This window comes from Pseudoliparis swirei, chromosome 12, assembly GCF_029220125.1.
Source record: "Pseudoliparis swirei isolate HS2019 ecotype Mariana Trench chromosome 12, NWPU_hadal_v1, whole genome shotgun sequence".
In the NCBI taxonomy this organism is placed as follows: Eukaryota; Metazoa; Chordata; class Actinopteri; order Perciformes; family Liparidae; genus Pseudoliparis; species Pseudoliparis swirei.
In genome coordinates this window covers 4,750,739-4,776,449 of record NC_079399.1, presented here as the reverse complement: position 1 = coordinate 4,776,449, position 25,711 = coordinate 4,750,739, and the positions used below count along the sequence as shown (strand labels likewise).

The following is a 25,711-nucleotide window of genomic DNA, read 5'->3' as shown; positions in this document are numbered from 1 at the left end:
AAGTAAATGCCATGAAAAAAGTCATGAATATATCACAATAAAGATTTATATATTTTTTAATCATATCATTTTTTGCCATAAAAAAGGAAACTTATAGTAGGTCATAAAAATAAATCTGGAAAGAAAGAAAAAAGAGGGGGAATTATGTCATTGAAATATTATCTATAGCACAGTGGTGCTCGACCAGGGAGTTCCTTCAGGGAGTTCTAGGGTCCCCAAAGAATATGTTACTATGCTTCACACAGAGGAGAAGACTGGGAAAGCTATAGGTGAAAGTTTTTTTTATGTAAAAAGTTCAATATGTACAGCAGGTGGAGCCTTTTTTCAAAATATTTGCCACTCGGAAAAAGTTGGATGGATGTATTTGTTACGGATGTGCCTTATACAGCGAAATATGTCTGCAGTGCTGCATATGAGAGCTTATGAGAAGGTTTCATTTGCTCATTGTTTACTATTATTCTCCTATGATATTGCAAATACATCATACTCTCTTTCTTTGTCAAATAAACTATCAATGCAATTCAACAAAAGCGTTTTCTTTATCATTTAAGATGTGCGTGCATACTGCAGTGAAAAAGGAGGGAATTATTGAATTTAAATAATTTCAGATTTTTTTCTTGGATTGGATATAAATAAAATGTAAAATGATAGGAAATAATTTGATTATTTGTCACTCATTACTGGTAATGTTGGTAATTATTCGTTTTGAGTTGATTGAAACGTGTATTCGTGTATTTATTCAACTGTCCACTAGGTGGCAGACACACGAGTTGAAGAGACGTATCTTGCTCAAATACTGATTTATTTTAATTTTATTTTAAGGTCTACAAGCTCATTTAGAGTTACGTTTTATACTGTATATATTTTATAAATGTAATACTTGACTTTAATACGTTCAAAAAAATGTGTTTGATTCCGTATTCAGAGCAAGAGGTTTTAAGATACGCCAGGAGGGACAAACTTAAGTAGTTCGCCTCTCAAAATGGCGGATGAACCAACACGGGAGTGGAACGATGAGCACCTCAAAAGTGATGATTTGGCCAAAAAAGACATCATAAAGTTCATCCAGAACAATGCAGCACACTCGGTATGTTTATCACTGCGCTCCGTTCGCGAGTGAAAGTTGAATATCTACCGGATAAAATCTCGCGGCTCACTTGCGCTGCTGCGGCACGCTGCGTGGTTAGCTGCGCGTAGCCACATCAGGAGCGCCGCTGCGTCTCCAAGCATCGTGCGGGGGGAAAGAAGCGCAAGAATGTTGCGGTTCTTTCTCTCTATAATCGCTCGCGCGCGGCTCGTTATCTCGTCGTTTCACAACAAAAGCCCCCCGTAGAGGAACGTCCTCGTGTTTCCCCATCAACCGGATTTTTAGCGTAAAATTAGCTGCATTTTATTTTATTTTATTTTTTAAACCGCGTCATTTAATTTGAGTCGCAGCAGCAGCACACGTGAGGATGTAGAAATTGCATCTTGCTAACTTTCTCTTTCCATTTTTGTTGCATTTTTCCTTTCAGTTCCTCAACGAGCACAAACTGCTAGGAAACATAAAAAATGTCGCCAAAACAGCGAAGAAAGAGCAACTGATTCTCGCCTACAACCAGCTCTTCGAGAGCAAAGTAAGTGCTATTCATGAAGCTCGTTGTTGCGCACAGGCTACGTCAATCCAGTGGATGCAGTGCAGTCTTGGGTCTCTAACCGACCGTGTGTGTTTTGCAGAAGTTTAAAGGCACAGAACCAATTGAAGAAGTGACCGAGCAGATTAGGACTGTGAAAATTGAAGAAAAGGCAAAAGACGTCGAGGTTGTGGACGAGGTACGAAGGGTGTTGGATTTTATGGAGGGGGGGGTGTTCGATTTTGCACTTTGCACATATTCTCTTAACTCCTCCCGCATTGCTTCACTCAGGGCCCGCCCAAGTACTTCAAGTCGGTCCTGAAGAAAGGCGACAAGAGCAACTTTCCAAAGAAGGGCGACAACGTGAGCTGCTGGTACACCGGGTCCCTGGAGGACGGGACCGTCTTCGACACCAACATCCCCACGAGTATGACCGGCCTACCGTGAAGCTGTCTGTTAGATTTTGCATTCATCGCCCTCAGTTTTAACTGTGATAATGTATGACATCATAATAGCACTTTTTTTCTAAATTAACTTCTCCCTGCAGCGGCGAGAAAGAAGAAGCAAACCAAACCACTCACCTTCAAAGTCGGCCTGGGCAGAGTCATCAGAGGGGTGAGGGACTCTTTTTTTTTCTCGTGCTTTTCTCGCTCCTCATCATTGCTAATCCTTTATCTATCTATTTCTCTTTTATTTTCGCAGTGGGATGAGGCCATTCTGACCATGAGCAAGGGGGAAACCGCTCGGGTGGAGATTGAACCCGAGTGGGGCTACGGACGGAAGGGACTCCCCGACTCAAAGTATCCTTTTTTACCTGGTTTTATGCATCTATGTAAATGAAAACAATACAGCTCCTTTTAGGTGACGGGATATACCGCCTACGCCGTGAGCCGGTTTATCTGGTATTGGAGCGCCGCCCCGCACTGGTCGTCTGTTGGTCCATCTGTTCCTTAACCTCTACCAGAATTCCACCCAACGCAAAGCTGATCTTCGAGGTGGAGCTGGTGGCCGTGGACTAATTGCCTGCCGCTACGCACCGCAGTTTAAAGGGGAAAGAAAATATTGCCTTGCTGTAAAGATTGACACTTAAAATGGTTTTTTTTTAAAATTTGAATTGCACCATTCGTCTCGTTCGTCACCGCGTTACAAGAAACAGGCAGTTAGAGCGTTTTAAGTTTTGCCCAGGATGTGATGGCTTGTCAATAATGTACATACCACCCTGAAACCTTAGTCTCTGTATTTTCTTTTGCATCTACAGTGTAAATGATTAATAAACCTGTTTCAGAGATTAACTGGTATGCAATTTCATTTCTCGTCTTCCGACCGCTCAAAGCACTCAAACACTGGTCGCTTCAGTTTATTTGGTAACACCCAAAATCACAAAGGATACACAGCCCAAAAAACGTCGAGAGCAAGAGGGTCCCTCCCCTGTACGGACAAATGTAGCGTGATCCAGACCTCCGCATGTTCGTCAGGACGGCTTTAGGCTGCTATAAATATTACGGGTCTTGCCCAAGGACACATTGATATGCCAGGGAGCCAACAGCCTATTCTTTAGTTCAAGTACAGCTAATTACAATACATGAAGCTAGAGGACTGTTTTCAGCATAGCTTACAAGACACACATTTAGATTAAAGACTAGACATGTCCTCAGTTATAAACTCATTCATTGATTATTAAATATTAAGCCATTTCCAGGGAACCCATAACATATGACGAACATGATCAACTGAACCTGCATGTGGTAAGGAGACGGCACAAACTCAGTTTTTTTTGTCCAGGCCGAGTTTTATTCTGTACAGCAGGATAAGATTCGACGCGGTACAAACAGACGGGTGGTGATCATGTTTCTCCTTCAGGTCACTGGAGCACTTAGGAGTTGGCGTTGGGTCCCTTCTTCTTTCCGAAGGTGGGCACCACGTTCACGAAGCGCCTGTTGTACTGGATGCGGCGCTTGGCGCGGCCAGTCCTCTTCTTCTTCTTCTCCTGCTTTTCAACCTGGACGACATGACAGAAAGAGGACGTGTTATTTCTCTATGGTCATAATGTATGCTTTTAAAACCCCTAATCAGAAAAATGTAAAAGGTCATTTCATACACAACATACGTGTGTTCTGGAAATTGTAACGGAGGAAGTGTAAAAAGGGAGATTGTTACCTTGGGGGTCTGTCCCCTCACTTTTCCGGCACGGGCCAGAGATCCGTGAACCTTACCTGGAGGGGAAAAGGAAAGTCTTAATTGTGATATTTGCAATTGTTCCACCGCAAATATAAAGCCATTTATGTATTAATTCATAATGGTTTGAGCATCATGACTCGTCTAATACAACCAGCAGTACACCCGGACATCTCAATGTGCCACACGCTCTAGTCACAACTTAAATGAATGCGAGAAACAGGAAACACCGACTTCTGACATCCGTCCCCACGGTGTCTTTAGTAATGAGTGATTAAATAATCAAGATTTGAGCTCAGATTAGAGTTGCATGAGGCATCGGTGTACTGACCTCCCAGCAGCCTGCCGGCTACATCCAGGGTGCAGTGCTCAGAGATACCGCACGATGCAAGGGAAGCCTCATCCTCCAGCGGGCATCCGGCAAGCAGCAGCACCTGATCCTCAACCAGGAGACCTTCCAGAACCTGGACATGAGCCTGAGACACACAAGACGCGTTTTAGTCATCACACCCCAGAGTGGGACTCACAGCGGGGAAAGCGGAGAGGAGCAAGCCGTTTCAAAAGAAGCAATATTTTCATGCTTGAAAATAAAGCGGAATATTTATGTATTTTTCCAAAAGAGAAATGTCAACTATGGTTTATAATATGAAATAGATCAAATATATCCAATGTAAGCTACTAAAAAAGTAGAATTTCTCAGTTAAGAATATATATTATATGATCCTTGATGCATTAATGGACTTTAAACCTTACAGCAGGTTAAAAAGGCAAAGCTTATTATATATATACGTCGCCATGTAGTTTAAACCATTGACATTAAATCAGGATTGATGAGAATTATTATTAGTAATATTTTCATGTTAGAAAATAAAGTGCAATATTTATGTATTTATCCAAAAGTGAAATGTCAGCTATGGTTTATTATATGAAATAGATAATGAACTTAAAACTTGCAATAAAGTGAAAATACTAGCAACATATATTTAATGTAAGCTTCTAAAAAGTAGAATTTGTCAGTTAGGAATGTACATTATATGATCCTTGATGCATTAATGGACTTTAAACCTTACAGCAGGTTAAAAAGGCAAAGCATATTTTAAATATATACGTCGCCATGTAGTTTAAACCATTGACATTAAATCAGGATTGATGACAATTATTATTAGTAATATTTTGATGTGAGAAAATAAAGCGCAATATTTATGTATTTATCCAAAAGAGAAATGTCAACTATGGTTTATTATATGAAATAGAGTATGAACTTAAAACGTACTTGCAATCAAGTGAAAATACTAGCAAAATATAGTCAATGTAAGCAACTAAAAAGTAGAATTTCTCAGTTAAGAATATATATTATATGATCCTTGATGCATTAATGGACTTTAAACCTTACAGCAGGTTAAAAGGCAAAGCGTATTTTAAATATATCCACCACCATGACATAAAAACAGGGTAGATGACAATTATTAGTATGAATTGGCAAAGTAACTACATCAAAATTGAAGCTCAGTTTAGAGCACAGTACTTGAAAGGTAAATTACATTTAACAGCTTTTCCAACGCTAGTCAATAAAGTTGTAACTTATTCCTTTTCCACCAACACAAATATATTGTGTTATTTCTCTGCACATGTGAAGCTTGTGACACATTATCTGGTGACTTCTCCTTTATTACCTTGATCTGTCCGACAGTCTCCTGACCGGTCACCTCAAGGGTGTGTATGTTCTGACCACGCAAGAAGAGCTGCATCTTGATGCTGGAAGGAGGGAGAGAAAAACACAAGAAAAGAGGACAAACTTCAGTCTCTATCTCTGTTGCTGCTGCGGAAATCAACTTATAGCGTTGGAGTTGCGCGTGGACGCAAACATGGACCACCAAGCTAAGGGATGGCGGTCTGACTATAATGTGGGGCTATATTAATATATTATTATACAGCGACAAAACGAGCAGGTAAAGAAACCGTGCCGAGCAACATGCCGACTCGCCGCTCTCGTTATCGTGCTAATGCTACGTTAGCTTGACTAGCCGCATGGGGCACGCGCTTCATAAAGTCGCTCAAAAACACACGATAATTGAGTTTAGCGTTTAAATAAAGTACAACATAAGTTGAATGGTTATACAGGCGCTAAATTCAAGTACCAAAAACCCGCCTGTGTTTCACATAACGAGCGTTTTTCAGTTAAATCGCACAGGCCGTACCTCGTTTGGTGCTAGTCGTTCAACGCTAGGCATAGAAAGGGCTGTTAGAGAGTCGCACTGCGCATGTGTGGATTTACGTAGACCAAGGCGGAGGTAGTAGCCACGCCTACCACGCGTTGGAGGCTGCTTCGATTATCAATTATCTGTTACGTTTATTTTTAATCAGTAACATGTGATGCATTAAAACACCGCATAGCTCCATAGGCCATACGGCCAAGAGACAATCGATTATTAGGCCCAAATAGATCATTATGAGGGAGCTTTGGTTTGAGCAGTTGGGTTTTTTTGTTTTAAACTATGAATGCATTTTTTCACGTGGCTCAATCAGTGGAAAAATAAGCATTCAACTCTTTAGATTTACCCAAGTAACTTTTCAATGCAGGTGGAATACGTTACATTAGAGTAAAGTAACAGGATTATGAGCACTTGGTATTAAATTATAAAAATATATGCAATTGCTGTGTGCAAATCACTTCACCAAACAAGGGAAACTTCAGGATATCAATCTCTTTATTATGAAATCAAGACAAAATAAAAAAGGGATGGACTTTGTATTGTTATGGAGACATAACCATGACATATTGAAAATCTTTCAGTGGGTGGACACGACTCAGAGGTACAGCAACGAACGCCTCCGTCACCAGTTTTAAGTCTTAAAACACAAAGGAAAGAAAGAGACCAAACTAAGTCATCCAATCTAAGAATTAAAAAGCTTTAATCTCACAAGAAAAAATAAATCTGCCTCCGAAAATAACATGCATTAAGGAACCCCCCCAAAAAAACAGCCAGTGTTGGAGATGAATGTAGCGATTAATGAGTTATTGTTTATTTAAACATGACTGGTCAGGTGACTGTCATGGAGGCCTGGGTGTTGTATTCCAACCAATTGGCTGCACAGTTTTACTCGCACACTTTAAAGTAGAAGGAAGGAACAAATCAGCTTCTGTGGTCGGGTTGAAGGAGCCGTGTTTGAACATGTCGGCAGGTCAGAAAGGATGCTTTCCTCTGAGTCTCCATCTTAACGTCGGGTTTCGGTCCATTATGTTGGGGGAGGGGGGTAGTACTGGTTATACTGGGCATATTGGTTGTACTGTCCCCAGGAGTTTTGTCCCCAACCACCGTATTGTTGCTAAAAAGAGGGAAAGAAAAAACATAATTGAGAAAATTACCATGAATGTATACCAATATGTTAGTTAGTTAATCGTTTTATTTGAAGAGGGACAATGCACATTAATGAACACTTTAGACAGGTTATGTTTTCAGTGTAAATATGCCAGATTATAGCTTTGAGCTAATTTCCATCCGTAGTCCCTGACGTACAATATATAATATACTGTATATAACTGTAAATGTCCAAACGTGCTTGGTTTGACAAACTAAAGGTAAATACATCTTTTTCAGTGCCGTGATCTGCTGATAAGAAACCCACCTGGTACCAGTTGTTGTATGCAGAGTTGTTGGCCTGAGCGTCGGCCGCCGCGTTGACTTCATCCGAGGTGCCGTCTTCCACGCGCTGCCTCTTGGCATCGGGCTCTTGAGAGCTGGAGACGAATAGTTTAAAGTTAATAAAAACCCTCGTTAAGTAGTTTACCAAGAAAAGACAATCCGAATTTATTGCCAGCAACTCATTTAATCACCAACTGTAAATAATTTCATCCTGTGCTCTGTGCAGAAGAGGGGCGGGGCTTAAGGCCAGCACGTCCTCTTGCTGCCACATGCTGGACAAAGCCTGTTAATGTCACACGACGCTTGAAGAAACGTTGCAACCAGAACCTTCTTCACTCCCCTGGTCAACCCGAGTGGAAAAGACAACTGGGGAGGAGGATCGAACCACAGCGTGTATATTACAGATTACTGGGGTGTGAATTCCCCAGTTTCCTCAGAATATTTCTTGATACGAACTTAGAATATAATCAGAAAATATGTGGTGTTTAAAGGGTTGTTTTTTCTGAAGACTATTAACTTACTGGCATTCAGACTAATGAGGGGAGAAACAGCTGACAAAGATGGGAGATGTGAAGAGTGTGAAATGTACGAGTGGTTCTCCATTTGGCTCGTTCTGAGCAGCCATGTTTTTGAAACCGTCTTTAACTAATGAAGATGAGGTGTTGATGTGACGCACGACCGGTTCCTTTATCCACCTGTCATACCCGTTCTCCGCCTTCCTCTTGGAAGTTTCGCTTTCTTTCTGTAGGTTCTGGTGTTCCTCATATGTGGCCACGAGCCTATAAAAAAATGTTTTAAACAATTACTCCATGTCAAGCGCGACGTCAGCCACGACTACGTCTCTTAAAGCCACGAGAGAACTCACACATTGATGTCGCTGCCAAAGTCCTCGAGGAACTCCACCTTGCGCTGACAGAAAAGAAGGCGGGACTCGAGGGGCATCTGGCTCTGCAGGGCGCGGTCGAAACAAGCCAAGATCGCCGCCTCGTTCTGCAGCACGTCCCCGCTGTATTCCAGCTCCAGCAGGTTCAGGAAGAGTTTGGGACTCGCCTGGAAAGCCACACAAATATTAGCGTGCGCGCCACAACGAGTGCAACGCGGCCAGAGGGGAAAGTGGTAGGAATCACACCCGTTATCTGGAAAATGAAAACATAGAAATTAAACCACTCAGATGTACCATTTAGGGAAGCAATAAATGTTCACTGATGTGAAGACGCCTATTTCTTGGAGGAGTTATTCAGAGAAGAGGTGACTGAAGGATTTTATGAGTCTGTTGACATTGTACTGGCTTCGAAAGAAGTGCCACGTCACCCATGTGTGTGTAAATGAATAACTTTTACTCCACGGCCTTTTTCTCCTGTCAAACCACTGAGCCACATGGCAACGCAACCCAAATTAATCAGGACTTGCTGACTGAATTCTGTCGACCAATCACCACAGGCATCGGTTCTCACCTGGTCTTTTTCGATGGCGTCCAGCAGCACTTTCCTGGCCTTGCTCAGACTTCTCTGCACCTTCATCATCTGCCTGGCCAGCTTCACAGCATAGAACGATGTCTCAGTAGCATTCTTCGCAGACTCCATGGCCTCCTGTAACAGGGCCTCCGCCTCCTCCAAGTTCCCGTGGCGACGTTCAAGACTGACCCTCCGGAGACGCACCATGGCCAGTCCGGGGACGGCCTCCTCCAGGGACTTCAGGATGCCACGCGCCTCCTCGACATTCCCTGGGCAACGAAAAGCAGAATACCGTCAGCGTGGCAACAAGTCAAATTATATGAAATTCTATTAGTCTGTTCTCATTATGTTCCCATATAGTCTAACCCTCAGAGGTCATTTATTCAGAACCATAGAGACATCCCATCAAAATCACTGTGGTAATTGGACTGCGTTTAATTAGCATGTTGGTTTGGAAGAGTTACACTCACCCTGCTGCTCCTCAAAAGCAGCCCACAGCAGATGGATGGTGGGTTTCTTGGGCATATGGATGCTGCACGCCTTCTTGTAGACATGTCTCACACCATCGGTGCTGTGGCCCTCTAGATATTTTGCATACTTTAGAGTGAAAAACAGAGCCAGTTGGAAGAAATGAAGGAAAAGACCAGAGGCGAGAGGAGAACAGAGGAGAAGAACAGAGGAGAAAGGCAAAAGAGACGACACATTTTAAAAACCTACATTTTTTAGTTTACAGAAAGTGAAATTCTTCATTGACAAGATCGTTTTTAGAAAAGTTCTGTGTAAACCCATCAGCACCTTCATGGAACCAATTAGATAAGTTTCTGTAAGGTAGTGGGAGACGAAGAAGATGCAACGTAGTAGTTGGCAAATGCTGCAGTCAAATCTTGTGTGGCAAGCTGGCCATCCCCTAATACAACAGATACAGTCAAATATCAACGTTACACGCAGAGAGAGTGCAGGACGATTTACTGTGTCGACGTGATATCATCGATGGTGGGGGAAGTAGCGGGAGTGAGAGAGAGAGGTTAACGGCCACGTTACCTTGGTCCAGAACTCTTCGTAGAGAGCACAAGCGATGAGGCATCGTTCAAAAAGAACAACCACGCGCTCAGGGATCCCATTTTCAATTTCAAAGTCCAGGTACTCCTTCCAGTTGTTCAGCTGGGTCTTCTCTAAGGCTTTGACATGGAAGTATGGTCTCTTTACCTAAAAAAAATATATATACATTTTTAACATCATCGAAGAGACATTTTCAACAATTCACAGTGGTGGAGAAAACAAGACGCGTACCCCTTCTTCGAAGGCCCAGCGCTTGCTGACTTCATGCTCGTTGTGGTTGAACAGTTCCTGCCGAATCTCGATCACCTTGTGGCGCATGTTCTCGATCTCGGTCACCCTCTACATAAACACACAAAAAAAGAGACATGGTCAACACCCACGTGTATTATTCACAGGTCACATTCTCCACTTGATGTAGAAACTGCTAGTCCTGCAGCCAAGGATTTACATCACCATGAGCTTGCCACAGACAAGAAGCCTGGGGAGGGGGGAGGAATGTATGCACCCTGCATATCAGCCACTGGGTGCAGGTGCCGGGGCCTCAGTTGATCCTTTTAGTTTTAGGGCGATTCCCTGAGTGGATGCCAACTTGAATCCCCCCTTGGCATTCAGTGGCTTGGCTGCTGACAAAAGACACCTCTTCACACCTGAACAACGCTTTCCATCTCATGGAGAACAGGCACGCTCCTGGCAAACCCCTGAAAGCAGTGCTTTGGTGAATGTTTCTTCCCTGCAAGTGGATGCATACCTTTGCAGGGTCCACCAGATCGTCTGTACCAGGCGGCAACTCTTCGTGCGCAGCAGGCGCATCCTCCACCTCGCCGATCATGGCCAATAGGCTGTCTTTAGAGAGCTCGAGCCGCAGCTGAACAAACTCCTCTTCCGGCAAGAAGTGCTTGGGGTTGTTGTTCTGCACGTGATCTTTGAACCTGCAGGGATTTAAAAAACAGGTATATAAGATCTCAATCAAAAAGGTTTCAAATTTCAAAACATTTCTAACCCAAGGAAATGTATTTGGAGTAAAGCTATAGGATTGAAATAGATCATTCTGACGACAAAGGAAAGAGTTAGAGTTTATCCTCTACCTCTGGAAGTGCTGGGAATACAGCTGGGTCGGGATGCCCAAGATGCGGTCATAGATGGTGGTGACGTTAGCCAATTTCTCCAGCTCCGTCTCCCAGTTGATGAAGGACTCCCACAGGCGGTCCGAGCGAAAGTCTGTGCCTGCTGCGAGCACGGCGTGTTCAAAGGCCCTGATGGTGGGAAACAACAGGAAAGAGGGTGAACTTTTTGTCGTTTCAAATATTTGGTGAAATCGAAGTACTTACAGAAACGGGGAGATTAACACATAATATAATTTGTCATAAGCAAGAGTCACATTACACAAGTAAATAAGAGTATTTTACTTACGCTCTAATGCGTCCCTCGGTCTCTGGGTCACTCATGTCTGAGTTCTCTTTAATGTAGGTCAGGTAATGCAGCCACAGATCCACGCTGAGAGGGATGGCCTGCAAGCCTCTTCTGTACACCTGGACAGAGACCAAAACACACCCATCAATGGCTGGACTAATTTTACTGTATTCATGTTTCATGGCTGAGTAATAACAGTTGCTGTTTGCACAACTACAGGGTCTTGAGTAAAGTAAGCCTCACCCAAGACTAAACAGAAAATAATTAATTTGTGTCCATAAGATATTTATATTTACCTCTTCTGCAACCTGTATATTCTCGTGTTTTTTCTCAATATCAGCATACTTCTTCCAGTAGCCATAGCAGTAAGGATAACGCAGGAAGAATGCATCAAACGAGTTTCTCACATCTGTCAGGTCATTCTGCAAGAAACAGGCAACAAAAAGCTAATTTACTTTTTCTCATTTCGCAGAATAAGACCGTTCAATCTCAGTAATATACCATCATATCTGAATTATCTGCATGTCTTCTCTTACCTCTTGTTCCACAAACTGCAGCAAGTAGACCCAGCCATTGAAGTCATCTGGGCTGTACTCGCATGCTTTGAAGAGTTTTTCGAACTCACTTGGCTGCTCTGGCTCTAAAGGAACAGTTAATTCTAGTGTGGTCTCTTTGGGTGCTTCTTCCAGCTCCATGCCATCCTCAGTCACCTGTGGCACCTCAGTCTCATCTGGAGAAGTGAAATAAAAAAATCAAAGGGTTATTAATAAGCAAGCATGGCATTTAAGTTGTAAACTATTTGTTCACGAACCATCCTAAAACTTAAAATATTTCACTTGTACATCTATTGTTGCCATTTAAGGAGACCAATGTTGCCCTAATATATATTGGATACAAAGCAACAACTGAACATCTATTTTAATTACCTTGACTGCCATAATGAACCAGAGCTTCTGGCATTACGGTCATCTCCAGGCCGTATTGCTCATATTCTCCAGACTCCGTTTTGTGTTCGGCAGGCGGTTGCGGCTGTTCTGGCCGTTCTTCCTCTTCCGCAGGCAGTGGTGGAGGTGGCGGTTGCTCAACTTGGAAGAGCTGAGCAGTGGCAATCTGAAAGTGTTCCACAGCCCTCTCCACAGATCCCAGCTCTGAGGAATCCATCTCCTCGTTTGGAGACTGCTGTTGCAAGGGAGCATCCTGGGACGCATCAGAGTCCTCAGGCAAGATGTTGGCGAGTGGGTCTGGAGTAACCTGGCCAGGGGACCAGTCAGCAGTTTGACCTAGAACAGGAAGGTCGGGAAGAAAGGCATCTCCATTGCTCTCCATGACAGGGGACTCAGTGTCCAGCATTCCAGTAATGGGGTCGTCAGAAAAATGCAGATCTGTTGAAAAGCAGGATGGGTTAATACTGGACCACCAACAACCAATAAAAAGAAATAACAGTAAATATTTTAATAATAAATTACTCGCTTGTCATTTTCTAAAGAAAAAAAAAAGGTGAAAAACACAGTGGGGATGGGGGATTTGTACATATCAATGTTTTAATATGTTTTATATTTTATAAAAAATATACGTCCAATTAATATCTATAGTCAGATTTAGGTTTTACGCTTAAAATGAGAGAAGCCGCCGCTGGTGCAGGAGAGCATTTCCTCGTTACATTAACAGGATATTAGCTTTAGCTTCGACGTTAGCTCACACAACTAAAATAACGTGACGTTACGTTAACCGCGCGGCCTTAAATGCTCAAATTAAAACATAACGCGTTGACTAGCTTAACGTTCCCGGTGGTGACGTCGTTGCCGTCGAAATCTAACCGTTAGCCTTTTAGCCGTTGCTCGCCGCGTGAGGCCATGTTGCGCCCGGGAGAATGTTTGCCCAGTCAAAGTTCAACCAGAAGTTGGGCCCTGGCTGCCGTCTAATTTCTGAAACGCATCACAAGCGACCACGGGTTTTAACGTTGGACGTGAACTAGATTACGATTAGTTACTTAGTTAATCTCACCTGACGTTACTAATTTCATCGTACACGCGGCCGTATGTCGGGGTATTAACAAAGTCGACCCAACAGCGATTGATTGCCTCACAATTTCGTTCACCTTACGCCAACTAGATCAACCACAACGTGCTGCGCATTTGCCTCCGCCTCCAGTTGATAGTCGGCACCCAGCGGCTTCTCCACGTTATCTCGCTCCTAAATTGCCCCGATAGTCGCCGCGCAGCAATTAATTGATACATGTACGTTTTAGGGTCTTACCTGTGTCTTCCATGGAATTTCGGTCAACCTTACAAACTTATGCGCGGCTTTCGAAGTCACTTAATTTAACCTGCAATGGCCGGGCGCGCTTCGCCCACCATACTTATCTTAGAGGAAGAACCTAGACACCGTGTGCGCATGCGCCGCGTATGGCCCCGCCCACGTGTGACTGCGGCGACAACGGTCGAAATAAAGTTTCAAAGACGCCTTCCTGGATTATGAATGCGGAACAATACGGGTCGTAAACGTGGCTACGGGTTAACTAAGGACCTGTGTGTACATTATGACATTAATATTGTGATAATCTTTGTGAGGATGACGTGTAACGTCAACGTCTGAGAGGGATTTATAGACTAATTTATAGTGACTGCACAGGAAAGCACGCATAAAATAACATATTCCACATGGTCATAATTACACTGAAACAAAAGTATTTGAGTAATGTCATTGTGGTGAAAGGCAGTTTAAGGCAGTTTATTATTCTGAAATCAGTATTTTATGGAATATGTTATTGCTCACATGGACATAAGGATCTGGCTATGTCCTGTTAATTTAATTTTTTTTGTCAGTTTTAATAAACAGGTTTTAAATAAGAGGCTGTTCGCTGCAGTGTGCAACACAGTGGTTCCCATAGACAGATCATAAGAAGGTGGTTCCCCTGCACTTCTGCTCACAGTCAGACTCACAACCTCCACGTAATCACACTGGAAGCGGTTTTGAATGAATGATCACACATGTCGGAAAGACACGACTGTAAACCCCCCTTTGGAGATCACGAGGCCCACTAAACCCGGGCATCTGTTTCATAAGCTCAGCTCTTTGTCTCAACAAAGTGGCAGACGCATTATTAGACGCGATTTCATTCATAATGAAAGCTCAAATGGCGTCATCGCTAACAGCTACTGGACCGGTCTGCAGCTCAGTTTGAAGCGCGCATGCGAAATGGCGTATGGTGCTTTTATGTACAGTCGTAAATCTTGGAATTTCTCTGCCTACCGTTGACTTTAGATGTTTCCTGTGTTTAATTATTGTAAATTGATCAAGTTATAACTCATGTATTTATTGAATGACATTTAAATGATGAATTATCAAGGTAAAAAAAAAAAGCAAATTAAAAAGAATTTCTGATTCGTATGTGGCACGCTGTTCAGAGGTACGTTAAATTGCACATGCAAGGCATATGACTCGATGAAAGGTGCATGGCAATAAACATAGACATAGAATACAAGTAAATAAATAAAATATATGCAATCAACAAACAGATAACACTACATAAAACAAGTATGTATTATAAAATAAAAAAGTGTAATGTGTATTTTAATAAGAAAAGAACTGACGTGCGAGGCTGTTTGAATTTGTCCTGGGTATTCAGAGTAAAGATGGAAGTCGTTACCCGGATGCTCATCTCTTTAAGACCCTCACAAAGCAACTGCAGCAGACATTGTGTTCATGCTGAGGCTTAACCCCCCTCCTGTTGCCGCCTTTTTGGCCATGGGTCATCACTGCACAAGTCTGGAAGACTGGAAAAGATAAAGATCAAATAAATAAAACGTATCTCCTTGGTGATGTAGAAGTGTACTGAAGGTTTAAGTGACATCCCTGCTGGGTCTGGTCGAAGTTGCTGGAAACTTTCAACTTTCAACTTGGTTTAGAATCATATTTACAACATGTAATATTAAAAGTTAAGAGCGATACAAAAATAGATATTTAACCCCAAAAATCGGCGAATGTACTTCACCGGGTCTGTTTGGATGCGGTTTGATCAAGTGGTTTGATTTAGTAGATACATAATGTTTTTAAATTAGTGAAAAGATCTTCGAAGAGTAAAGAAATAATGAAATCTAAAGTTTCTATTCATGAAGAGTTTTTTTTTAATTCACTTGTATAATGTGTTCATTTCGGATATCAATACACAAACTAATTTTGATTGAAAAAATAAGTTTTCATAAGTTTAAATTTGTTGTTGTTATTTAAAACCAACATTCAGGCATTACAACTGTGTGTAATCAAAACTCAAGTAACCTATACAATAATTTAAAAACTAAATGTTTATCGTAAAAAGCTAATTCATACATGTGATAGTGAGCATATATTATAATATTATTATACAGCCTACTGTAATCACAATGATTATTACAAGAATATAAAACGATTCACCAAAACAGATAACAAATAACCATATCATAGCAGTTTATAGTCGGATTTTATTTATTTATTTTTGTCGTCTTCAGATTACCGAGTTTTTGATGAGCCCCTGAACGCAGCGCCAGTGTGTGTGAGCAGTGTAGAGGAAGTGGCGGCTGATCTCGGTCCGCACCTTTTCCGGTAACACAGCACCGCCACCGCCGTGACTGAACGGCTCGGGAAGAGAGAGAGAGATCGAGAAAGAAAGAGAGAGAGAGAGAGGGAGGAAGAGAGCGGCAAGAGAGTGGAGAAACGACCGGGGCAACTGGGGGATGATTGCCGCAGTCGTGAGGTACGTGTGCTTTGCGTTTCCGTTCAGCCTTTCCGTGCGCAGAGATAATCTTTTAGTCGGATCCAAAGTTGTCCTCTGTGCGTTACTAACACCCCTCCCGTCCCTGAACCGCTCTTGTGTCACAGGGGGTAGAGAAGAAGAAAGTCGGATGAATCAATGACCTTTTGAGAAAAAAAGAAAAAAGCGCTTTCTTTTTCTGGATGTCCCGCTGCAGAAACGGACCCGGGATTTTACGTCTGGGTGTGTTTTTTTGAGCAGAAAAATATATATAAAGAAGAAGAAAACAAATAACCCACCACCGTGCTTTAAAAAAAATCAATCGACTGGGATTGGCTGAGGGCAAGTGTGGACAGCCGGCAGCCGAAGGAGGAAGTGGGAACCCCGGGCTCGGACTGGGCCTGATTTGTAGAGCGGGGTTTTGTTTTTTTTCGCCGAAAGGAAGAAGAAAAGAAAAAAAGAAAAATCCTCTCTGTGTCAAGTCAACGGAATTTTTTTTGGGACTGCGAAGAAAAAAACTTTGAAATGTGGATTTTTTTGAAGGAAGTCTGTGCTCGACGTTGCTAGTTTTGGGGATGTAATATTGTCTTACTTGATTGGATGGCAGTGGATCATACACATATATCTCGACAATATTACGAAGGCACACACACACACACACACACACTGCTCCTGTTGAATGCTCATATTATCGGACACCAGCTAATTGCAGTGTCCGTTATCCGACTGTGAAAGTCACCGCCTTTTGAGTTTGAGTGTTGACACTCGTGACGTCACGTGGAGGGCACAACTTTCTTTCCCCCATAAGACGAGTCTTTTTTTTCTTCTTTTTTTCTCCCTCTTTCTTCCAAAGTATTTATGCACAGCAAACAAGATGGGCAAAATGATCTCAAAGATCTTTGGCAACAAGGAGATGAGAATATTGATGCTTGGACTTGATGCCGCCGGTAAAACCACCGTCCTGTACAAGCTGAAACTGGGACAGTCGGTCACCACCATCCCCACGGTCGGCTTCAACGTGGAGACCGTCACCTACAAGAACGTGAAGTTCAACGTGTGGGACGTCGGGGGACAGGACAAGATCCGGCCCCTTTGGAGACATTACTACACGGGCACCCAGGGCCTCATTTTCGTGGTGGACTGCGCCGACCGGGACAGGATCGACGAGGCGAAGCAGGAGCTCCACCGGATCATCAACGACCGGGAGATGAGGGACGCCATCATCCTGATCTTCGCCAACAAACAAGACCTCCCCGACGCCATGAAACCCCACGAGATCCAGGAGAAGCTGGGCCTGACCCGGATCAGAGATAGGAATTGGTACGTTCAGCCCTCGTGTGCGACCACGGGGGATGGACTATACGAGGGCCTGACCTGGCTCACCTCAAATTACAAATCCTAATGTTGCTCCCCTTCACCAGCCTGGACACTTGGATGCACACAAAAAACAAAAACAAAAAAATCAGAAAAAGTAGCTGAGAATGAAAAGTTGAAATGAGTAATAAAAAAAAGCAATCTGAAGCAATTAATACCACGAACCTCTCTGCTGAGTGTATAACAAAGAGAGTAGCAATTATATTTTTGGTTTCTTTTTTTCATAATGACGACTTCAATATAACCCCAGATTTCATTTAAGCAAAACACACTTCTTTTTTTTGACTTTCTTTCTTTGCTTTGGTTCACATTCTGTATAATCAGTTTTAAATATACAATGCGCTTACTTTTGAGCTCTTCCTTTTCTTAAATTTTTATATAATTTGTTTTCGGGGTCTTTTTGGGGGACGCACATTTCTACGTTTTGGGCCCCCCCGCTTAGCTCTTATCCAGTATTCTCATGACCCAGCTGCATATCCAAAGGATGGGGCAACTCCAGACACCATTGCCTATACATCAGCATATCACCTTCTGTAATTTGAATGAATGTGTATTATGGACGTGTTGGGACCTAAAGAAAAAAAGTCTACATTGATTGTATTGGGATGGTTGGTGAAGGAAATGTGTTCGTACTTCTTTCCTGTGCCGTGATCACGTCACACACACACACACTGTGATATGGATATATGTTTTTGATGTTTCAGGGTCTGAATTATTTCCCACCATTTATAACCGCCTCCTCTGTTTCTCCCAGAGCTTCCTTTACTCTTGAGTATTTGTAGTTTCAGCTGCCTTAGGAGGCACCCGGGTTACAGGTGCCCCCCAAAAAAGACAGGAGGTATTCTCAACTGCTGAGTTTGCACTTTGGGAGAGAGTTACCAACGAGTTGACTGTGCACATTTAGATTATCTGTGACTGACTTTTGGACCTCGGCAAATGTTTACGAACTTCCCCCACCCCACCATCTCCAATGTAGATGCTCCAGTGACTGCAACCCTGTTCTTCGTTTCTTTAGGGTCATCATTATCTTCATCATCATTATATTCCTGTTTAAGGTCCTATGTTGGTAGTTCATCTGTTTAATTTTGGTTTTTTTTGCTCCCCTTTTTTTGTTGCTATGCTGATGAAATAATAAAAAAATATATATCCAGATCAGAACGGAAGTGAAACGACTTTTCAATGAGCAGCTCGACGAGTCTCGATAATGATGCTTATTCGCTTAAAAAAAAAAAAAAGAGGAAGCGAGAGTTCAGAGCCTGTTTGAAAAAGACGCCCGTGAGCCTCTCGGCCTGTTTGCTCTCTGCATGCGTGAGTCATGCGGCTGTGAATAAATGATGGGATCTCTGGTTTCAAGAGTCCTGATTGTCAAAGTATCACCGGCTCCTCAGGTGACTTGAACATTTTGAAGAGGAAGAACGTGGAGTTGGTCCAGATCTGAGAACCACGGACGGGGTGAAAGTTTAAAAAAAAGAAAAGCTAAAGGACACTAAACAAAAAAATTGTCAGTAAGGGTAGCGTTAAACTTTTTTAATTCATTGAAATGACAATTCTATCAAGATTCAAATCGTCATAGCGATATTAATATTACATTGTGGTGATAATTAGTTTATATAGGAGAGCAAATCTAGGTCACTGAGAACCTGATGAGTGACTTACAGCTGAGGTTAGGTGTGACAGCCTCACAAAAGGTCTCTGACCGCCTGGTATTCTGCCCTGGGGGGGAAGGGGGGGGGGGGTAGATCTGAGTCTTCATGGGGGGGCGGACTTGATTTTTTTTTACTTTTTAAAAAGCCTTTCATGTTTAATTTGGCTTGCTTGCGTGTCGCCGCTCTTGAGTTTCTCTCGCGTCCCCGAGCCAGGAGGAGAAGGAACATCGCTGCGTTGTCGAAGGTCGGCTTCCCCCTCTGCACGAGGCCACAGGAGGAGGATGTGAAACATTGTGGCTGGTGACATCACCGTGTGGGGTCAGGAAAACACTCGAAAGAGGAAAAACAGTTGTCAAGGAAATCCTGGTGGTGTTAATGGAGCGGCAGGACAGTAAGTGTCAGGATTTGTGTCTATTTCTGCAGCATAGAAGCACAATAATATCCTCAAGTATCCCAAAAGTGATATTTTGAAGTCTCGCTCTTTCTCTTATTCGTGTTTCGTGAGAGTCAGCGTCCAGGAATGCGTGTTCTCTCCGTCTCTGTGTGTGTGTTTGCTCATGTGGTGTTTGTTCTGTCGATCTGAAGTTTGACCCGTCGCCGTGTGCGGCGTGAAGGACGAGGGCAGCTGAGCTGAAGATAAAACGCCCCCAGTGCCACAGCCTCCGTTATCTCTCCTGAAACCGCTCACTTTCCATTGGAATAAAAAAAGCAAAGAAAAAAACGTCACTTTCAAACGGGCGCTATTGTGACGAAAGCCACTTTCATTTGAACGGCTGGAGGCGGGGCCTCGGCCGCGTCGAGTACCATCTTGTTTGCGTGTGATTTTCCATCGTGGATGTGGAATAAAACAAAACAAAAAGTGTAATCTACAAACACAGACGCCTCTTTTTCTTCTCCTCTTGAGACCAGGGGGTGGGATTGTGGGGGGGGGACGTGGAAAGTGAGATGCTCGTCAGCGTGGAGCCGGTGCATCGTGGCCTCGGCCTGCAGTTCAGCCGTCGCTCCACTCGAGGCTCACCTGTGGCCTCCAGAGAAAAAAACCTGAGTCGGCTGCCGGCGGAGAAGATGCAGAAAATGAGATTTTCTCCTTTCAGCTCCTCTTCATCCTCAGTGAGTCCCCAATGGAAGCTTACTACGGAAGCGTTGGATTTGAATGAAGGCCCAAGCAGACCTGCAGCGTTTGTGCGCCGCCATTGTTTGTCGAGAGAGAGAGAGAGGGGGGGGGGGGGACTATTGTACGCCTTTCTATGAGGGGGGTGGTTTTCAAAACAATACTTTTAAATGGAGCTCATAGGCAGTTCCTGTGTCGTGTGTTTACTCAGGCGGTTCCTCTTTGATGTCAACCTCGCTTCAGGTTTTCAATGGAGCGGAACCAGGAAGCTGCCGCCGCCGCCGCCGCGTTCGGACCACGTGCGCCTCGACAGGAAGTAGACGGGCGGCGCACGAAGGCCCGGTTCAAGGAATGTGACGCGCACATCATCTAACTTCCACCAGGAAATACTCACCTGTCATCTCAGGTGGACCGACGGCGCGTCTGTTTTACAGCCACGCCCACACTTGACTGTCACATGAGATGTTCATCGCTCGCTACCCACAGTGGTTTCCAGTGAGCGGGGAGTGGAGAGACGGGGCCACTTTACATCTTAAAGGCTCAGAGCCAGAGGCCCTCGAACCTTGTTCTACTCATCTTTGCACAACTGTGCATGTAAAGGGTTTAACTGTTTGATTGGCGGGTGAGATGGACAGGAGCCACTGCAAACGACAAATGAAGCTCAGCTGTATGTTAACTACAGTTATGGTTTTTTTTTTGGGCCATTGTGGATGTGGTGTTGAATACAGTACATCCCATAATATTCACTGAGGGTAGATTATCATTTTGGTAAATATGCTGATCTGCTTCCTGGTGGAGAGTTCGTTGAAAAGATCTGCAAACTTTGATAAAATATACAACATAAAAAACATAAACAACTTGTTCATTTGTATGTATCAAAGTTTGCAGATCTTTTCAACGAACTCTCCACCAGGAAGCAGATCAGCATATTTACCAAAATGATAATCTACCCTCAGTGAATATTATGGGATGTACTGTAATGGTTCTTTAGAGTTGATGTCATAGAAGAACCATTTTTGGTTCCACGAATAACCTTTCAAATCAGGGATCTTTAAAGAACCATTTCCTTAAATGGTTCTTAAAAGAACCAATAAAGGTGTCTCAAAGAACCTTAAAAAATGGTTCTTTAAGGCATCAATTTTGGTTCCACAAAGAACCCTTCAAACCAGGGTTCTTTAAAAAAACATTTCCTTAAAGAGTTTATCAAAGAACCTATAAAGGTGTCTCAAAGAATCTTAAAAAATTATTCTTTAAGGCACCAATTTTGGTTCCACTAAGAACCTTTAAAACCAGGGTTCTTTAAAGAACCATTTCCTTAAATAGTTCTTAAAAGAACCTATAAAGGTGTCTCAAAGAACCTTAAAAAATGGTTCTTTAAGGCACCAATTTTGGTTCCACTCAGAACTTTTAAAATCAGGGTTCTTTAAAGAACCATTTCTTTAAAGAGTTCTTCAAAGAACCCATAAAGGTGTCTCAAAGAACCTTAAAAAATGGTTCTTTAAGGCATCAATTTTGGTTCCACAAAGAACCCTTCAAACCAGGGTTCTTTAAAAAAACATTTCCTTAAAGAGTTTATCAAAGAACCTATAAAGGTGTCTCAAAGAATCTTTAAAAATTATTCTTTAAGGCACCAATTTTGGTTCCACTAAGAACCTTTAAAACCAGGGTTCTTTAAAGAACCATTTCCTTAAATAGTTCTTAAAAGAACCTATAAAGGTGTCTCAAAGAACCTTAAAAAATGGTTCTTTAAGGCACCAATTTTGGTTCCACTCAGAACCTTTAAAATCAGGGTTCTTTAAAGAACCATTTCTTTAAAGAGTTCTTCAAAGAACCCATAAAGGTGTCTCAAAGAACCTTAAAAACATGGTTCTTTTAGGCACCATTTCCAAAATGGTTCTTCAGCAGGTGATGGTTCTTCATAGAACCACAAAACCTTTTAAAGAACCATTTAAGAACCGTTATTTTTCTATGGAGAAAGATGTTAATGAGGGAAATTCAAAGGTGCTGGTTCAAGTCGTCAGATATTGTGACCTTTGGACCGAGCTAGGCTCGCTCGTTTATGTTAAGCTAACGGGTTAATATTCAACAGATAGAAGGGAGAGCGGTATCAAGCTTCTTATCTAACTTTTTGCTGAAAAGTGCATTTAAAAAGTAGAAAAGAGACGTCTCTGGCAGCTTTGGGTTTATCAGTGTTGGCATGAATATGACCTGTTATGTAAATATACCATGACTTAGAAACTCAATCCATCTCTGGAGTCGCTGTTGTTTTCTATACTTTTCATAAAAATGAAAGATAAACTCTATCTTTTGATCGAATGATCATCCTCACAGGCATTTCCTGTCGAACAACATCCACGATTGACACACACACATAGGCACTACAGGAATGGCTGGATGTGCCGGAGCCACGGGCTCCACAAAGTGGCCCCGGTTGTCATGGAGTCCGTTTTTTAAACAGTGTCGTAAAAGAAAAAAGGAAACCGCATGCAGAGTGACATTCAGCTCCCAGGCAGTTTCGTGAGCTTCTCGGGATCCGTCGCGCACAGAGCGGTTCCCTTCGACCTCGGACAATGTGCTAATGATTACAGGGAGCCCCGAGGCCTGTGTTTGCATTTGGCGGAGGAGTTGTGCAGTGGGAGGGACGTGTGCAGCAGTGATGATTCAGTCCCACAGATGTAATTAATGGAGGCTCTGCATCCAAAGCAGTGCTGTGTCTGTGTAATTATGTATATGTGTGTGTATGTGTGTGTATATGTGTATGCATATGTTTGTATGTATGTGTGTGTGTGTGTATGTATATGTGTATGCATATGTGTGTATGTATGTGTGTGTATGTATATGTGTATGCATATGTATGTATGTGTGTGTGTATGTATATGTGTATGCATATGTGTGTGTGTATGTATGTGTGTGTGTATGTATATGTGTATGCATATGTGTTTATGTATGTGTGTGTATGTATATGTGTATGCATATGTGTGTATGTATGTGTGTGTGTATGTTTGTGCGTATGTATATGTATGTGTGTGTATACATGTGTATGTTATTACATTACATGTCATTTAGCAGATGCTTTTATCCAAAGCGAATTACAATAAGTGCATTTCGACCTAGAGTACAAACTAAGAACAACAAGAATACAGAAAGTAACATTTCCTCAACATAGTCGAACTACACGTATGTTTTTGTGTATTTGTGTATGTATGTGTGTATGTGTGTGTGTATATATGTCTATGTATATGTGTGTGTGTGTGTGTGTGTGATATATGTGTATGCATATGTATGTGTGTATATGTGTGTGTGCATGTGTATATATATATGTGTATGTTTATCTATAAGTATGTGTGTGTATGTGTGTATGTATATACAGTATGTGTATGTATATGTGTAAGTATGTATGTGTGTGTATATACAGTATATGTGTATGTATGTGTGTGTGAGTGAAAGTGGAGCAGGTATAGAGGGACATTATATTTGCATAAAACAGTGAAACCTGGTGCACAGATTGTTTTTCTCACGATGTATTTAATACACACGTTAAAGGTCATGGGTTGCGTGCGATCACTCTAGTTTTTTATGCACCAAAGATAACTGTTGAGGGCCAAAATGTTTGAAAACAGTACAAAAAGACCACGAATAGGAAATTAGCACTAAAATACACAAAAAGTTCAAACAAATTTAAGTCATCTGTTACGTTGATGTTTTTCCTCCATTCCGTCAATAATGATTTGAACAGAGACAAGACGAGTAGAACTCAGAACACCAAATATATTTTTGACATTTCGAAATAGATTTGGAAGAATGAAATCATTCAAACTGTAGTCCATGTAAATCTCCCGAGGGGACAATGATGTTCATTATGAATCATTCTCCACATATTGTTTTGTTCTCCGTGTACAAACCCTTCCAAACCCTTCATACAAAATGATAAAAGTACATATTTGTAAAGAGGCCTTTCTACAAAATAAAAGCATGAAAGACAATTCAAACGTATGAAACCGTCCTCTTGTCTGAGTGTTAATAACAGGAAGTTACGTGCAATTACAAAAGTACTTTTCTCTAGAGATAAAGACCCAAACTGATGGGTGAGTGTTGAGTTGTGCTTTCATTTATGACAGGAAGTGACATGTGCTGTAACCTTCCTGTGTAACACACGACACACACCACAGCAACACACAAAAAGAGATACACAGGATAGCAGAGAGAAGAACAAAGACGTGTCTGCTTAGATCTGAATTAAAGAAATGCAGAGTTAAAGTATTGATGTCTGTTATGCAGCGCTGTAATACCCTGGATGGACAGAACAGAGTTTGGCCAAGAAGAGTGAAATGAAAGTTTTTTCTCATCTCAGTGAATTCCCTTAAGTTCCGTCATCTAAATGTGAGAATCGGCTCGTGTCACTCTACGCCTTTACACATTCTTTAGAATCTGCAGTGATGAAATCTGTTACGCTCGGGTCAAAGGTCGCCCGTCAGGCGTCGTGTAATTATTAATAGGTCCGCCGTTGGAATATTGTCGGACTGAACGGGGAAGCCAATTACTCTAAATGTCGCTCTCTCTCACTCTCACGGCCACCTCCCGCTTACACAAACACAGAAATAGAGTCACCAACACAACTTTCATCCCTAAATAACACACAACACGAAATCCTCCCCCCCCCCCCTCCCCCAAAATACCCTCACCCGGCCTCCATGCGCTCCTTCATGAGCCGTCTGAGGAGACATCTGGTTTGGTGTGAGCCGCTCACGACGGCAGCTGTCTGCGCGGGTCATGTGCTCGGGTCACGTGGATGTACGGCGGGTTGTTGGCAGGTGCTCCGAGGCGCTCAATGATTTGTGAAGGGACTCTGCGGATAACGTCCCAGCTAGCGGCCAGCTATTTTTTAATTTTTAATTTTATATACTTTTATTAATCCCCAAGGGGAAATTAGTTCTCTGCATTTAACCCATCCTTAGTTATTAAGGAGCAGTGGGCTGCAGCGATGCGCCCGGGAAGCAACTGGGGGTTCAGTGCCTTGCTCAAGGACACTTTGACTTGCAACTAATGGGAAGAGCGGGGATCGAACCCACAACCTTGGGGTTGCAGGACGACCCCCTTACCCCACTGAGCTACAGCCGCCCCAAAAGCGGCTAGCTAGAGGCTAGTTAGATGCTAGTGGCTAGTTAGATGCTAGCTAGAGGCTAGCTAGAGCCTAGCGGCTAGTTAGAGGCTCACGGCAAGCTAGAGGATATCAACTGGCTAGATGATAGCGCCAAGCTAGAGGCTAGCGGCAAGCTAGAGGCTAGCGGCTAGTTAGAGGCTCACGGCAAGCTAAAGGATATCAGCTGGCTAGAGGATAGCGCCAAGCTAGAGGCTAGGGGCAAGCTAGAGGCTAGCGGCAAGCTAGATGCTAGCGGCTAGCTAGAGGCTAGCAGCTAGCTAGAGGCTAGCTGCAGGCTGAAAAGGCCATTTTCATATCCTACAGTTGGGCATTTCTCTGAAGAAGAGCGTTGGATC

The 25,711-nt window shown here is 42.8% G+C and overlaps 4 protein-coding genes across 5 annotated transcripts; 2 read left to right on the top strand and 2 right to left on the bottom strand.

The window, feature by feature from the left end:
- Nucleotides 1-974: 974 nt before the first annotated feature.
- Nucleotides 975-2,905, top strand: fkbp3 (FKBP prolyl isomerase 3). Its single transcript, XM_056428002.1, has 7 exons — nucleotides 975-1,087; nucleotides 1,515-1,616; nucleotides 1,717-1,812; nucleotides 1,905-2,040; nucleotides 2,161-2,228; nucleotides 2,316-2,413; nucleotides 2,578-2,905. Exons 1-7 carry the CDS (start codon nucleotides 983-985, stop codon nucleotides 2,630-2,632), a joined length of 660 nt encoding a protein of 219 aa, XP_056283977.1. The 5' UTR covers nucleotides 975-982; the 3' UTR covers nucleotides 2,633-2,905.
- A 476-nt stretch (nucleotides 2,906-3,381) lies between these two features.
- faua (FAU ubiquitin like and ribosomal protein S30 fusion a) lies at nucleotides 3,382-6,009 on the bottom strand. The gene is made up of 5 exons (XM_056428817.1): nucleotides 5,987-6,009; nucleotides 5,462-5,543; nucleotides 4,120-4,264; nucleotides 3,771-3,826; nucleotides 3,382-3,612 (listed from the first exon to the last, which is right to left on the bottom strand). The coding sequence occupies exons 2-5, from the start codon at nucleotides 5,534-5,536 to the stop codon at nucleotides 3,487-3,489; spliced, it is 402 nt and encodes a 133-aa protein (XP_056284792.1). The 5' UTR covers nucleotides 5,537-5,543; nucleotides 5,987-6,009; the 3' UTR covers nucleotides 3,382-3,486.
- Nucleotides 6,010-6,478: 469 nt separating this feature from the next.
- Nucleotides 6,479-13,720, bottom strand: prpf39 (PRP39 pre-mRNA processing factor 39 homolog (yeast)). Of its 2 annotated transcripts, none has more exons than XM_056427928.1 (15): nucleotides 13,612-13,720; nucleotides 12,282-12,737; nucleotides 11,892-12,085; nucleotides 11,652-11,777; nucleotides 11,356-11,474; nucleotides 11,031-11,198; nucleotides 10,694-10,874; nucleotides 10,177-10,284; nucleotides 9,928-10,092; nucleotides 9,357-9,483; nucleotides 8,887-9,155; nucleotides 8,298-8,482; nucleotides 8,128-8,211; nucleotides 7,416-7,527; nucleotides 6,479-7,115 (listed from the first exon to the last, which is right to left on the bottom strand). In XM_056427928.1, exons 1-15 carry the CDS (start codon nucleotides 13,622-13,624, stop codon nucleotides 7,026-7,028), a joined length of 2,397 nt encoding a protein of 798 aa, XP_056283903.1. In that variant the 5' UTR covers nucleotides 13,625-13,720; the 3' UTR covers nucleotides 6,479-7,025. The 2 variants fall into 2 exon arrangements, with proteins under 2 accessions (XP_056283903.1, XP_056283904.1); XM_056427929.1 differs by having other exon boundaries at nucleotides 8,137-8,211.
- A 2,181-nt stretch (nucleotides 13,721-15,901) lies between these two features.
- On the top strand, nucleotides 15,902-18,616 carry arf6a (ADP-ribosylation factor 6a). Its single transcript, XM_056427931.1, has 2 exons — nucleotides 15,902-16,087; nucleotides 16,213-18,616. The coding sequence occupies exon 2, from the start codon at nucleotides 16,959-16,961 to the stop codon at nucleotides 17,484-17,486; it is 528 nt and encodes a 175-aa protein (XP_056283906.1). The 5' UTR covers nucleotides 15,902-16,087; nucleotides 16,213-16,958; the 3' UTR covers nucleotides 17,487-18,616.
- Nucleotides 18,617-25,711: the final 7,095 nt, after the last annotated feature.